Genomic DNA, 15,788 nt, shown 5'->3' with positions numbered 1-15,788 from the left:
GAACTGCTGCTGGTGTATATATTTCCTCCAGTTTGAGTGCTCATGCTAAGCTGAGCTATCTCTGCAGGATGTGGCTTCAGACAGTATTGACGAGTATGAGAGGGGTAGATCTATTCATCTAACTCTTAATAAGAAATCATGTCTTTTTTTATTATTTGTTCCATCAGGAGTTTATATTATATATGAAGGTGAAAGCAGTATTGCAAAGCTGAAAGAAGACTGATGTGTCTATTCTGAGCTGCTATAGAGACATGTTTTGCGAATGTTTCAAATTTGTAAATCCAGCCTGTGTGTACTGATCCTTCTTAAAAACTGGTCTAAATATCTTTTCTTTGCCACACAATTCATTCGATTTGTGTTTTGAAACATTCGGTTGAAGTATAATGTCTTCTGAGTCCATTGATCCAAAATATGAAAAGGAATGGCCAGTGAATAAAGTATTTGCCTGGACCAAAAAACCAAAACAAAACTAAAAGCATATGAGAAAAGAAACAGAGATTGACCACAGACAGGGTTGATGAGGTCATGTTTGTCTGATTTACCTTATTTCAAAAAGCTGAACGTAGTAATAATGCAATTTAACTGAGTCTAATTTCTATGATCCAACCACAGATTTATGTTAACACTTAAAGGGGCATAACATGCAATGTTTATATTTGAAATGTAAATTATAGATTTCTATCCTTTTATCTCAACATGTGAATAGGATGAATTAAAAATCACACACCATGCTGACAACAGCTTGAACAGCTTCTGTAAGTGGCAAAAGAAACTCAACATGAAAGGAGACGAGCACCCACTGCACCACGATGTAGCAGTTCTGCTCACCAGGTAATTCAAAAATCACTTCATTTCTCATTTATTTTAGAACAGGATTCATCAGGACCTGTTCTGACTCACTTTTACCCATCCTGAGTGATGTGATTTCAAGTGGGCAGCTCCAAATACACGTGACATCCAACCTGTCTGTTGGACTGGATTCACAATACCCTTTGATCTTCATGAGCAGAAATAACATACATTACCATGTGCCATCTTCTTCTTAATCTTTCGGCTTCTCCCTTTAGAGGTTACCACAGTGGATCATCTGCCTCCATCTTACCCTATACCCCTATTCTCCTCATGTCCTTCTTCACAACATCCATGATCCTTCTCTGTGGTCTTACTCTTTTCTTCCCGCACAGCAGCTCCATCTTCAACAGCCTTTGTCCATGATAATCACTATCCCTCCTCTGCATGTGATCAAACCACCTTTATTTCCAAACCATTCAACCTGAGCTATCCCTCAGATAAGCTCATTTCTAATCCTGTTCATCCTGGTCATTCCTAATGAAAACCTCAGCATATTTAGTTCAGCCACCTCCATCTCCTCCTCCTAAAGGCCACTGTGGCACTCTCACTAAGCCATACATCATAGCAGGTCTCACTACCTACCTGGAGACCTTCCTTTTCACTTTTGCTGCTGTCTTTCTGTCACACATCACTCCTTTAGAAGGCTGACCCCAGGTATTTAAATTCATTCACTTTCCTTACATCTTCACTGTACCACCTGTCTCACTATCATTCAAACACAGGTATTCTGTCTTGCTCCCTCTAATCTTCCTTCCTCTTCTCTGCAGTGCATACACTTATATATATATTGCATATCCAGGCTCTCTTCCACGTGTCCCCCTACACTCACTCCAGATTACAATACAATCTGCTAAAAACATCCTCCTGCCTGACGTCTTGCGTCAACCTGTCCATCACCATTGCAAACAAGAAGGGGCTCAGAGCTGAACCCTGATGTAATCACACCTCCACCGCTGTCACTCCAACTCCACACATATAGTACATGTGTATTTGCATTCTGTGGCTGTAAGTGACAAACTGAGCTGTCCTCTTGGGATCTGATGTCTTGGGGTTTCATATCAACATCAAGGGCCTTAGATTAATAATCAAGAATTGGTTTACATGTGTTATTTTTTTAAATTATACATATATTAATACAAATCTGTGGTTAATGCAATGTGTTCTTCCAAAATCGCCTTAATTTTTTCTCCTCCGTCTTCCCTCCTTACTTCATCATCACACATCATTTTTTTTTTATCCATCATCAGTCATCTCATTAATTATGGTCTTTGTCTTTCTATGCTCCTCTGTGATTCACCTTCACATTTCTATCTGACAACACTGTGCCTTTGAAGGAAGGACATCTGTGCGGCCATCAACATGCCTTGTGAGACTCTGGGTCTGTCCCATGTGGCAGGGATGTGTCAGCCACATCGCAGTTGCAGCATTAGTGAGGACACGGGCCTCCCACTGGCCTTCACTGTCGCACACGAGCTGGGTCACAAGTAAGGTTCACCGCACACATACAAAAACACACGTCTATATAAGCATATGCACATTATTAGGGTTGGGTATCTTTTGACTTTATTTTACGATACTGGTGCTAAACCGATAATGGCAATGGTGCCTGAACCGGCAAATGCTTTTTTTTTTTCATTTCTTTAATTATTGCTGGGCATTGTGAGCTGTGCGATTTGGCATTCAGATGAAACAGCGGCTGATGGAAAGAGCTCAATCACCAAAATAAGGCACCACAATTTGTGTTGTGATCCAGTTCAGTAGATGCTGATCATACAGATACTGGTGTCATACCAGCTCCATGTTTCTCTGCCTAACCATACACATCAGCCACAACAAATTAGTTTGTTTTAGACACTGTCAAACCATGAATTTATTCAGACTTATTAAACGTTCAAAACAAGTTTTAAATGACATTATAACTGAGCCGTACGTCTCTCTGCCCTAACATTTTGTCCTGGTTCAGATTCAGTGTACAGCCCATTAAAACTTGCTTAAGCTTAAGCTTATTGTATTATTGTTGTTGCGGGTCAGTGTAGGTTCACATTGTCTTAGTATTGCATTAGTATCTGAATTGATTAACCTGGATGCAGGCAGCTGTGAATCCCTGCTACGTACATCATTCCATCCATAATTAATATACCAGTGGTGACCAAGCTAACAGGCTTACGATGCTGGCAACTGAGCTACAGAAAGTACAACTAGTGTCCTCCCAATTCATCCAAAGGATGCAACACTTGAAATAGGACATGGCTAGTGTGCTTTGCTTTGTTGCAGGAAAGGCTTTAAGGATCAGGATTCAAGGATTTATTAAATCCACAGCTAAATTTTGTTCCAATAAGGAGAACACAAAAATCTCAACTTTACCTTTTGATAAATAATGTGGTTTCAAAAGTTTATATGTAGCTCAAATGAGTTAAAGCAGAGCTTTGGACAAAGGTCAACATAGATGTCGTGCATCTTTACAGTTGCTTAGCAATACTGTTTCAAGTTCATTATATGTTCATTATGTTCTGCTCAATTGTGATCTCTTTATTGTTATTCATTCCATTCATTCTGCTGGTAGGATTCAAATTTTTCAGGTAACTTAGTTCATCCTTTTCTTGACTCTGAATGTAAACATTTATAGCAGATAGATGAAATGTGGTTGATTGCGGAACAATATCTGCTTAAATTAAGCCTTGAACATTTAGTACAGTATAAGTTGAAATGATTTGGTCTGTCATAATTGATTATATTGAACATTTGCCCCCATTACTACAGTTTCATCTCAAGGCTTTTAATACCATATTTGAAAATGCATGACCTTTGTCATAAAAACACATCAAACAAAGAGCATATAACAAACATGACATTTGTAGCGATACCCAGCCCTAATGTACACTATTATTCATGTCTTTAATGTCTTTTTACTGTACATAAATGGAATGTCACTCTGTATTTAATTTCATTGCAGAGACAGTATTGTTAACACGTTATATGTCCTGAAATCTGAATAAAACTATAGAACCTACACAGCTGGAAACATAATCTCGTTTACTCCATCGATCCTTTAGTAATTGGAAATCTGTGTGATTGATAGCTTCATTGTATTTGTTCATCTTCAGTCAGTTGGGTATTGACTCAAATTGGTAAAGTATTGACAGCTCCCCAGCCTCCACAGCGCTGTATGTGTGCATGGTTGTATATACCTGGGTATATGTTCAGGGTGTTTGTTATGCTAAGTGCATGAACAGGCGCTGGACTGACAGGAGCCCATGGTGCATACAAATCTTCTGTTTCCCTGTAAGGAGAGTGTCAGTGTCAGTGGTGCACTTATAGACTGAGGTTGGTCTCAGCATTCAAAATTGCAATTGTGCAGACTGTTAAAAGAACAGTGGTGATTCTCACAATTAGAGCCCATTTGGATAAGATGCATGTTATTCTGTTTTGGCCGTATGTCTACCAGGATAAACATCTTGCTAATTATTGAGCGTTTTTATTGTGAAAAGCAGCCTTTCACTCAGCATTTTGATGTTTATAATACAACCTGATATATCCTAGTTATTTTTGATATGTTTTAGCATTTTTTTGATAAAATGTCGAAACCTCTGAAACATCAGGAAATCCATATGACCGCCTTAATATTACATCAGGCTTTAATTGTAAAAATGACCTCTTTGTGGCTCATTAATCCAGTGTTTGTTGGTATTTACATAATGTATAGGCATTTAACAAGTAATTGCCATTTGCTTGATGTAGTAAATTGTCTCTTTTCTATGAAGTGTAACATGTGGTGCTCACTCTCTTTAATTGCCCATTCTGTGGGATGTTCTTTTATGTCACAGCTTTGGGATTCAGCATGATGGCAACGGTAATGACTGTGAACCCATTGGAAAACGACCTTTCGTCATGTCTCCACAGCTCTTGTACAGCACCTCCCTGCCCAGATGGTCACGTTGCAGTCGCCAGTATATCACCCGCTTCTTAGAGTGAGTGTTAAACATGTCTATATTACATACTGACATACTGTACTGTGCAAAAGTCTGTTGTTTTAGCAAGGCTACAGTGACCATACAGTACAATTATTTCTCTCAGTCACTTCATTGGAACACATCCAGAAAACAAGGGAAACATGTATGCAGTTTAAACCCTTAGACCATAGAGCATTTTGGCTGCTTTTTTCTATTACTTTGTTTAAAGATACACTATATACAGAGGGTATAAGAATGTGCAATATAGAGTGTCTTATATCCTTTTTTTTCAGCGCAACCTAAGCAATATGATGAAAATTTTCAAATTCATTTTCACCAACTATATAAACACACCTGAGCAAAAAGTGCTCATAATGTTTAAAATCGGGTTGAATTTGTGAAATTTGGAAATACGTCACACTTTAAGAACAAAAAGAAAAGAAAAGTGGTCTTTTTTGTGACTTCTACACAATTATTGCTACTTTATATCACAAAAATGCTTGAATATGTGATCTATAAACACATAAAGGTTCTAAATGTTAAAGTGTCCAGTGTGAAGTGCAAACTGCTCCTACACTTGAACAGTTGCACAACTCTGGCTCTCTTAAACCTGGAGTGGAACCCTAATTAATACTTTTAAAACACTACTTTTCTCGACATGCTTGAACATTACATGCACATGTTGTATTACAGTATTACAGACATTTTTGACAGACATAAAAACAACAAAGCTGATGGTGCCCGAAGACTTGCATGGTACTATATGACATATCTCAAAGGCATAGTGTGAATACATAAATGCAAAATGTATATAGAATAATATAAAATTAAGGTTTGGGGAATATTCTCAGAGATCTGCCAGTCATGTGAAATCTTATGAATGTAATCATATACCCGGCAAGTAGTTCACAGCCGACTAGTCCAGCACATGCGTGTGTGCTGCACGGTCATAATGACACTAGAAGCAGGTCACAAAAATCTTTCAATACTTAGTGGCGATGTAATAGTATTTTTGTGTTTGTGCACTAAACAATTTTCTGTCAGTGTATGTTGAATACTGTACATACACACACAAGTTTTAATGCATTTAAAGAAAGGATTTATGGAAATAATACAACTCAATTACTAAAATCAGTAATTGAGGTTTATTTTGTATCATAAGACATTTCTTAAGATAGATTTGTTGTTTAAATTTCAGCCAAATCCTGACCTAAGGTCAGATGCAGCATCATGTTAATCATATCTCATACACATTTCTATAAGGGAAAATCACCGTACTGAGATGTTCACATATGAATCAGCTGAGCTGCTGATTTAAGTGTAATTTCACTGTTTTAAATGAATCAAGTCATAACTAACCTGCAGAACTACATACACTGGATGGATCCAACATAGTTTTTTGGTAGAAGATAAAGTTAATATTAATAATAGCATAATAATATAATTTCCTTGTTAACTAATAATAATAATAATTTGTTTTATTTATTTTGCTCTTTTAACAAATGCTCAGACACATTAAAACAGTATGAAACAAGCCAAACAGCAGTAACAATAATATATTTTAAAGCTCTGATTTAATATTATATTTTCATATGATATTTTCCAAGGCTATACAAACACATCTTGGACTAAAATCTATTTTCTTATCTGTTATCTAAGTACTGCATCTGGTCACTCAGAATTCATGGAAGAGTAGCTGCATCTGCTTTACTCTCATTACGCTTTCTTTTGGATGTTAAAGTGTGATAAAGAGAAACTATAATTAAGGAGTTGAACAGCTTGTCGATTTTTTTTTTTTTTTGCTGAATAAATTACTTCATCACAGTGGCCCTGGGTGTTCCAGCTACAAGCACCTGGAATTCAGCCACTTTTGTCAGTTTTGTAGCTTCTTGAATACACATGAACAAAAAGGACAGAGGGTAGAGTTTGCTAAACAAAGGCCACTGGTTTGAGTGTTTGTCACACTTATGTTGGAATATAATTACTGTGGCTTGTGATTACCACTTTCTTTCTTTATTTATTTTTGTCACAAACTGAAGAGGTTGACAGTTTATACAAATTTAGCTTGGACTTCCATCAGACAAGCAATGTTCAAAGGTTCAATTGGGCTGGAGAGATTTTGTAGAGCTGGGCCAAAGCAGGCAGTGGTAGCTGACAGGCAGCTGGGCAAAGCAAACAGGCTGAGCAGCAGTACACTGAGTGCAGGCCAACACAGGGAAATACTACGTTTTCATTTAAAAATGGCATTTTCAGGTAAAAATCAAGCTGCATGCAGACTAATGGGCCTAAAAATATTTATCACGTGACCATTCAGGTAGTTGGGATGCACATGTAGGTATAAACAGAAGTTGATTCTCTCACTTCACTGTTTACTGGAGCTTTTCATTCATGGCCAATAGTTGAGTCACAGCTGATAAGAACCAGTCAGGAAGCTAATGTGTGTAACTGTGGTAACTGTTTGTACTACAGCACAGTCCTGGAGTTTTTAAACAAAAATTGAGGAAGGAAAGTTTTTCAACTTCTCCAGTTGTGGGGCTCCTAGTGTGCTTATGTGGATGAGGGGCATATCCAACCTTATCTGCCAAAGACTAGAGGCTCAATTGAGAGGTTTAATTTTATGAGTGTTGAGGGTTTCAGGGGTGCGGATGGACTAGCAGCAGGAGGAGCCGATTCACTTGAAGAATTCACACTCAAACAGAGATAGACAGCATAACTGTGGCAAAACAAGAAACTCAGGAAAAACAGGAAATGACAGAGAGGGACTAGATAAGAGATAAGTCATAGAAATCCATCCAAATGTCATGGCAAGCCTTTATATAGTACTGAGATACTACATGTGACCATTTGGACAGACAGACAGACAGACAGACAGACAGATACCTGCCAATGAGGGATGTGATGATAAAGGAAAACCATTTTTTATGATTATTTCACCAGGAAAGCTTCATTCAGATTAAATGTCTTTTTTACGAGGGTGTCCTGGCCCAGACAGGCAGCAGCACATTTAACAGGGTCATGAGTATAGACAGACAAAATAACTAAACCATTCATAGAATATTTGTAAGGATGAAGGTAGCTCTGTGAATCGCCTTTCAACTTGAAGGTTGTGGGTTTGATTCCTGTCTCTGCTAGTCTACATGCCGATGTGTCCTGGGGCGTGACACTTAACCCCATGTTGCTCCTGACAACTGTGCGTGTGAATGGCTTTGAAAGAGTGATCGAAAAAGTGCTGCACATTTTTCTATGGTCACACCCGCTTCCTCCCACAGGCCAAAAGCATGCAGATAGGGGTCAGGTTGAGTTAACTGAAGAAACTGACCATAGGTGTGAATATGAATGAGAATCGTTGTTTGTCTACATGTTGGCCTTATGATAGGATGGCATCCTTTTGTCTGGAATTGGAGTTTGGCTCCAGCTCCTCACAAGAATGAATAATGTGATAATTTGATGATGAAACAACTCTGCTCTCCCTGAGACTTACGCTGCTAGAATAACTTAAAACAAAAAAGGATCTCCTTTTTTGAATATCTCCCAGTGATGTTAGCAAGCATTCTCTGTCAGGACCTCATTTTGAGTTGAGCACAGTTAATGAAGTATTTTAAGTTTTCAAACGAATTAATTTTCATATAATTATCACATCTCAGTTTATTTTGTGCGGCTTAGGACTTAACAATATTAGAATTGTCATTGTTTGAGTCTCTGACTACGAGATTCTGGCTGAAGACTGTTATACCTGCCTCATATTGAGAGGCTATCCTGCAATCGGCTCTCGATGCTTTTATAAATGTAAATGTTGACATTTCATCTAATGGCCATAAAAGCGGAGGGTAGCTGTCACCGTGGAGCTGCGAGACTGCTGTCAATCAACCTGTCAAACGCAGGGCGGCGTCTCCCTCTTGTTGTAGGAAAAGTTTGAGTCAGTCACAAATTATACCGATTTTGAGGGAAACATTTTGGAAACTACAGCAAAGAAAAGAAGATGCAGCTGGAAAAAAGAACAGGGAAACTACTCACAATTAGGTGAAGCAGCTGAAGGACTTGTTTGCCTTTCCTGACATTTCTTGACAAGTGGAGGAGAGTCATACAGATCAACAGACTACTGAAGAAATTGCAAAAAAAAAAAGCTGCAGCCATAGTCACAGATACTTTTATTTGTTACTTATAAGTCTAAATCTTATACTTTATTATTCCCCTTAGGGAAATTATTTCTCTAAATTTGACCCATCCTAGAATTAGGAGCAGTGGGATGCCACATTGAGTAGCGCCGGGGAGCAATGGGGGTTGGGTAACTTGCTCAGGGGTACCCCAGCCCTTTTGACCTGGTGGGGACTTGAACCGGCGACCCTCCAGTTACAAACCAAGTTTCCTTTCCACTTGGCCACAGGCTGCCCTAATGTTTATGTAATGCCTCAATGATCAAAAGTGTGGGGAAGAAAAATAACCCTGGGCTGGTTCTATATTTTATAAGCCATAGCTTTTATGAAGCACCTGTTGTACACTCAATACATAGAGTCAATCCTGTGTTTATCTAGGTCAAATAGACATTCTAGCAACGATTTCCTCGACCTCTGAGCACTTTTTTTTCTCACAATTTTTCCCACGTAGAAATTCTCCTTGTCCCTCATTTACTTTGTTGGGATCTGGTCACCTTAGTCTTATTTCATGTCTAACAGTTTATTACTGCTAGGATTCACATAGTAGTTACTAGAAAGATTTAAAGGTGACATCGAATGATGGTATAGCACATAAATGTTAGTTATGGAGGTCTATATTAACTTGTTTTCATGGTTAAAATCCTCCTAATCGCTGCAAACGAGCCGATCAAAATATCTCCTCACTGACGCTCTCGTTAGCCGCGCTGTTTCAGACCAAAATCACACCCCCCACACACAGCTCCCCCTCTGGCACGGTGGATGCTCTGCATCTCAGCAGCTACAACAAGAGTAGTTCTTCTTCTTCTGCGGTTGAATGTACGCAACCGGATGTGCCCGGACTAGTGCCCGCACCGGGAGGCGCTACGGTGGTGAGAGGAGTGGTGAGGATTTTTGATGACGACATCAAACTACGGAAGTGCCGATCCGCTTCACAGAGCCCAGGAAAACAATACAACACTATTTTCTCAGCAGTGGCTGAACTGTTTGTTCTGAAACTTTAGGGTTTCATAAACGAGGTAATGACGCAGATACACACACAAACACTGCGTTAATTGGAGTTTCCGGTCTATGTTGTCTTTAATGAATGGATATTCAAATTATACTTAGTTCATTAGTGACAGCTAAAGTCAACAAAAAGAGCGAATAAAACGAATGGAAGATGCTTAAGTATTTTCATTGACTGAGGCCAGATAACCACTGAAAGGAAAGGAGAAATGTGATACTGTCTTTCGACCCACCCCCTTCAGTGGTGGTTTGTCCCTGTTATTTTCCTCTTTCCCCCTCTCTCTCTCTCTCTCTCTCTCTCTCTCTCTCTCTCTCTCTCTCTCTCTCTCTCTTTCTCATTTCCAGCTACCCACTTAACTCCCCCTTGCTTTGCATTGATCATATTGTTCGCCAAACTTAACTGATATGAGTCTCTCCATCTAATTTGCTCTAAATGCCAGCAATTTTCTCCCTTCCCATTTTCTCTGTTTTATCTCTTTGACTGACAGCAGGACAAAGGCTTCATTGTGTATCACTTCAGTTGACTGGAAGGCCTCAACTGCTCCAGCTGCTTAGTCTTTAGGTGTTATTTATGTGGAATTGTATGTGTCATTTTATGTGGAATTTAGAAGGTTAAGAGAAGAGTGGTTTAGATGCTGTCACAGAGCTCTTCAATATCCAGAGGAGAAGCTCTTCAGGGACACAGAGGCAAGGAAATGTAACTTAATGGCTAATATCAATGTGAGTAATATCAATGTGAGGTATGTCAAGTAGTTTTGAGATACATGGAATCATCAAAGAGTGAAATGGTGTAAACATTTCCAGGAAATCTAGCTTTTTCAAGGCTCCAGAAGAACCTGATTTATCATCTGAGCTGCTTTTCAGTCCTGAGGCACTCATGGAGAACATTTTAATTGGTGCCATTCAGTAATCGGTGTGAGGTCATCTTACTCACGTTTTCATTTATAATTTTATTGTTAAATCCTAAACAAAGAGTTTGACATTCTGGGTCAAATGTATCTATTTTTGTATCTTTTGTTTAACTTATTCTGTGGAGACATTTTCAATTTGGGAGAAATTGATAAAAATGTCTGTTGGGTATTAAAATAAACTTATAAAATACATTTGGAAATGTGTATTGCTTATACAGCACAGGCTCCAAACAGGGTGTATAATCACATTTGTATACTGACAATAAATGAAATGACCAAAGAACTCAATAGCACAAGCCTGGACCAAGGCCACCAAGTTTCCCACAGTGTCACTGCACTCCTTTATCTAATAAAGTAAACTTTTTTGTTGGTTTGTATTTTAACAAACTTTCTTATAAGCAGACAAACAAACAGACCAATGCAGCCAAAACATTTCCTCCTTGACAAGTGTTATTAACATCCAACCCTGTTCTTCCTCACAGTAATATGCCAAACATGCCAATTGTTGTTGTTCATTCTCACCTCTAATTCATTAGCTGTCAGAAACATGGCTGCAGTTCAGCACCAATGTGTCTGTGGCATCAGAGTTATTGTGCTATGTTTTTGAGATTGAGCAAGAAAATGTGTTGGAAGGATCAGTTAGAATTAGAATTAGACAACACACACAAAGGCTTGATACAGGACCAGTGGGCAGCAATTACAGTATCTGTGCCCAGGTCGCATTGGTGTTTCAGGACCTTGCTCAGAGGCACCCTAGCACTTGACCTGTTCCAGGATTTTAAGCCCAATTCCCTTCCACTTTTTTTTAAGACTATTTTGATTTTTTTTTATCCAGGATCATATCATTTTAATATTTATGGTGTAAAAGCACAATCTGTTCATGTCCTTAACAGTGGATTTTCTCACAATAGGTGTTTCATCATTATGGTGTAAAACAGTGTGCATAAGGCTTCTTCATGATTAACACTTGGTCAGTTTGCCTTCGTTAAGCATCACTTGTGCTCATTAAACCACACAGCTATGAAGAAGGTCAAAACTAAAACTATCTCTAAAGAGAATGTCAGCTATATACTCATCGCCTACATGTATATTGCCACCTTTTTTCCTCAGATAGTGCTTTTATTAAACTTTTTCAATAATATATGAAAACAAGATTTTATCATATTGCTAGTTGCTTGTTTTTAGTATATGAACTTCATCTGAATGAGCTGTGTCCAATTTGTCTTTCAATTGTTTAATGTAATTACAGATAAAGAAAGGACTGACAACAATTATAGATTAGTAATTAACAATTAGTCATGGACTGAGTCAGTCCAACCATCACTGTTTTTACATTTGAATGAAATTGCTCTGCTTCGCTGTAGATAGAAAATCAAAGTTCCCCTAATGTTTGCACTCAGCTCTATTAATACATTTTAACATGTGAATTCCCAGGTCTCAGAAGATAAAATACATGTATACCATGCAGCAAAACACTGGGTCAGTCATTTTCTATCGCTTTATCCTCCATAGGAGGGTCGTGGTGGGGTGCTGTGCCAATTTCAGCTGACATAGGGCGATCGGCGGGGTACACCATGGACGTGCCAGTCCATCATAGGGCCACATATAGAGACAAACAGCCATTCAACCATTCACACTAACATTTACACCTATGGTCAATTTAGAGTGTTCAATTAATCTAATCTCAATATTGCATGTTTTTGGACTGTGGGAGTTAAGCCGGACAACCCGGAGAAAGCCCATGCACACACGGGGACAGGGCCGGCCCGTGGCAATATAGGCAAATGCTAAGGGCGCCGCCATCTAGGGGGCCCAGCAATGGGGGAAGAAAAAAAAAGGTGTCTTATCCTAAAACTGTGCTATTATTTCTTACTATGAAAAAAAATAAGCCCACATTAATTTAACTGCATAGCAAAGCCTATTAAATAATAATAACACTTTATTAAGCCCCCTGTCGTCTGACTCTGAGAGATGCTTGAGTCTTTGCTTGAGTTTTCTGACGTGACCCCAGCAATTTGACAACAATGTCAGAACGACCAAGACTTTCCGGTGCCCAGGGAAGGAAATAAAGAAAAGAAGAGGAAGAAAAACGCGACAAAGACAGAGGTACAGTAAAAATAGTGTCATGAAATGATTTTTCTGCAGAACGATAGTAACCTTTAGCCTAACATTAGCGTTAGCTCGTTTTACTGTCAGTTCATGTTATGGAGGGGCCTAACAGCTATTATGGAAAGAAGTAATGTTCCCACTTTCTCACTACATTTGTAAAGATTAGATCTATTCAGCAGGTGTTTACATGTGCCTACATTTTTATTATGCTCACACACCTTTATATATTAGAGTTGTAAGCCTTTTTGTTTGTTGTGTTACAGTTCAGTATACATTGTCTAAAGTGTGTTTATAGTGTTAAACTTTACATCCATGTAAAGTGCACATCATTAATGTTAATGCATTCCCATATGTTACATTATACTGCAGTTTACTGCTTCATTGCATTCTACTAATCAGCATTTCACTGTAATGACTAAGATTAAATCTAATCTAATTTGTATATCAGAAGAAATGGCACTGTACATCATTCATGTACAGTACTGTGAAAGTAATGCATCTCTTAGGTTTTTCATTTTTAATATTTAATTGTATTTGAATACCCAATGGTGTCATTTACTCTTTACTCTTCTCTCTTCAGATGTGGGTTAGGGGCACATTTCTTTATCCACCTCCTGCAAATCTTGGGCCATCTACAGACATGCAGAAAGGTCCTTGGTCCTACCGGGGTCGAACCCGGGTTTTGCTGCAAAGGCAAGAGTGCTAACCACTACACCGTGTGGCCCTGGGTGTGCTGTGGTCAGTCAATGGAAACAAAATTCCACAATCTTAAAGTTTTACTCAAGTGCCTTATTAAAGTTAACGAAAATTAAAGAAAACTTAACGAAATAACAAAATTGAATAAATGTTTTCGTTAATAAAAACAAAAACAAGAGTTACAAAAAATGATAACTAACTGAAACTGAAGTGTATTTCTTTTTTCTCTGCCAGCAATTGGGTTGTATTTGAGACAGCATAATAAAATGTTTTTAATTTGTTTTTGTTTACAATGCGGGACATAAGGTTACGTGAGTTAAACATAACATTCGTTACATAGTTAATTGGGTTGAGTTGATTCATCTAAGTGAATGAAACCTCTCGTCTTTCGTTGAGTTTATTGGTTTTTTTAATTTTGCTCATGTTTTTAATCATGTTTTTCCTCAAATTGAGCTCCCGGGGACTCCTGGCTCACAAACAATGTGATGTGTCTTATAATAATAATACGAGTAATAATAATGTTGGGTCTATTTGCATATTTAGTCTGTTGGGTATATTTATTTTACCAGTAACTGCATCCAACCTCTGCACTATCATGCACATTTTGCACTTCAGGTTACTTTCTTGTACACTGTTAAATTTGATTCAGGAATGGTTTTTAATCTGTCCTAATAAACCTTTAAAATTTAAAAGTTTAATTAAAACCTTTGCTGAGTTTTTATGACACAAAACTTATGATGACCTTTTTGGATCATGCACCTGGCATATTACAAAAAACTCAAACTAAGCATTTATAAATAATAATAAAAAAAATAAATAAACTAAGCTAACCTGTTCTAAAAACTAGTGAAAAGGTACTCATTTTAAAAATCCAAAGCTATTATAACCTTGGTGCCTTACTAGGTTTTAATTACAAAAATCTTTCATGAACCTTTATTCAAACATAATTACTCCAGGTTAAGATGTTTCAATCAACTCCTATATAGTAAATATTGGCAGTTGTTGGTGCCAAAGTCTGTGTGAATAACAGCACAACTTGATGAGATGCAAGTAAAGAGTGTCACTTGCTTTTGATATATGCTTTTCATAAAGATGTTAATTCAGTATTGTTGTTATATTTGCTTCTTCTTAGTCGAGAAATGTTGTGGTTTCCTTCAGAAGTGGGAGCAGCATTTCGGTCGTGTGATTTTTAAATGTCCTATTTTTTCGTTCCCACTGCTCATTATATCAACTTGTATTATTTCCCTCAAGAGTAAAAACTTAACTGCCACATTTCAAGACTTGTTTTGTCTTTCCATTCAGTTTGTTTTTATGCAGAGATTGGAAATGCCCATATTAAATGGTTGATGGCCTAATATTAAATGATGTTGTAATGTTAGTCACAGTCTTGTGCTGCTGGAAATAAAATATGAAAACCCTCTTATCCTTGTCATATTTTCCCCTCCACGCGTGACGACTAACTCTGTGATAGCTTTCACTTTCCTTTACGATCCCAGTATGATAGCACATCGTGAGATTTGTTCTTAGACACAGAAATATGGCAGAAAGGTGTGCTGTATTATCTATGAATGCATGTGTCTATACCTGCATGTATTGATGCATGTGTTAAACTTACAGTCAGGACTTACTCCAGTGCTCTAACACAGGATTCACACTCAAGTTAGACTTGACTCCACATTTTCAGGACTCGAGTTGATTTAACTTGAGCGTTAGTCATTTGAACTCAGACCTAAACACGACTGCAATCAGACTTGGGCTCGATCCCATTTCAACCCTTACCCCTACTGCTGAGCCCAACCCCTCAGTTTTGCAGGTTCACATGTTGGTGTATCAGGATTCTTGTTGATGTAGAGGGGCAAGTGAAAATTGCCCTTCAGAAATTATTCAGGGGAACACTTCAGACAGATTTGGTATGTTGTGTAGCTATGCTACCTGCAACCAGTATTTCTTTCGTCAAATGGATGACCTCGATTTTGTGACGACCTTGCACTCCTGTCACACAGCTACCAGCTGATGCAGGACAAGTCATCACACTTGCTCAATGTTTCAGCACAGGTGGGACTAAACCCTGGAGGTGGAGTCCTTCACATACCTGTGCGGTATGATGAATA

The 15,788-nt window shown here is 38.2% G+C and overlaps 1 protein-coding gene across 1 annotated transcript in view; it reads left to right on the top strand.

The window, feature by feature from the left end:
* LOC131459246 (A disintegrin and metalloproteinase with thrombospondin motifs 7) overlaps positions 1-15,788 on the top strand; it is a 74,827-nt gene that overhangs the window by 19,290 nt on the left and 39,749 nt on the right. The window contains exons 6-8 of the mRNA XM_058628798.1: positions 707-831; positions 2,187-2,336; positions 4,677-4,820. Of these exons, the coding sequence (XP_058484781.1) occupies positions 707-831; positions 2,187-2,336; positions 4,677-4,820 (419 nt within the window). The remainder of the gene's footprint in view (positions 1-706; positions 832-2,186; positions 2,337-4,676; positions 4,821-15,788) is intronic.

Source organism: Solea solea, chromosome 5 (assembly GCF_958295425.1).
Source record: "Solea solea chromosome 5, fSolSol10.1, whole genome shotgun sequence".
Lineage (NCBI taxonomy): Eukaryota > Metazoa > Chordata > Actinopteri > Pleuronectiformes > Soleidae > Solea > Solea solea.
This window is presented reverse-complemented; position numbering and strand designations above follow the sequence as displayed.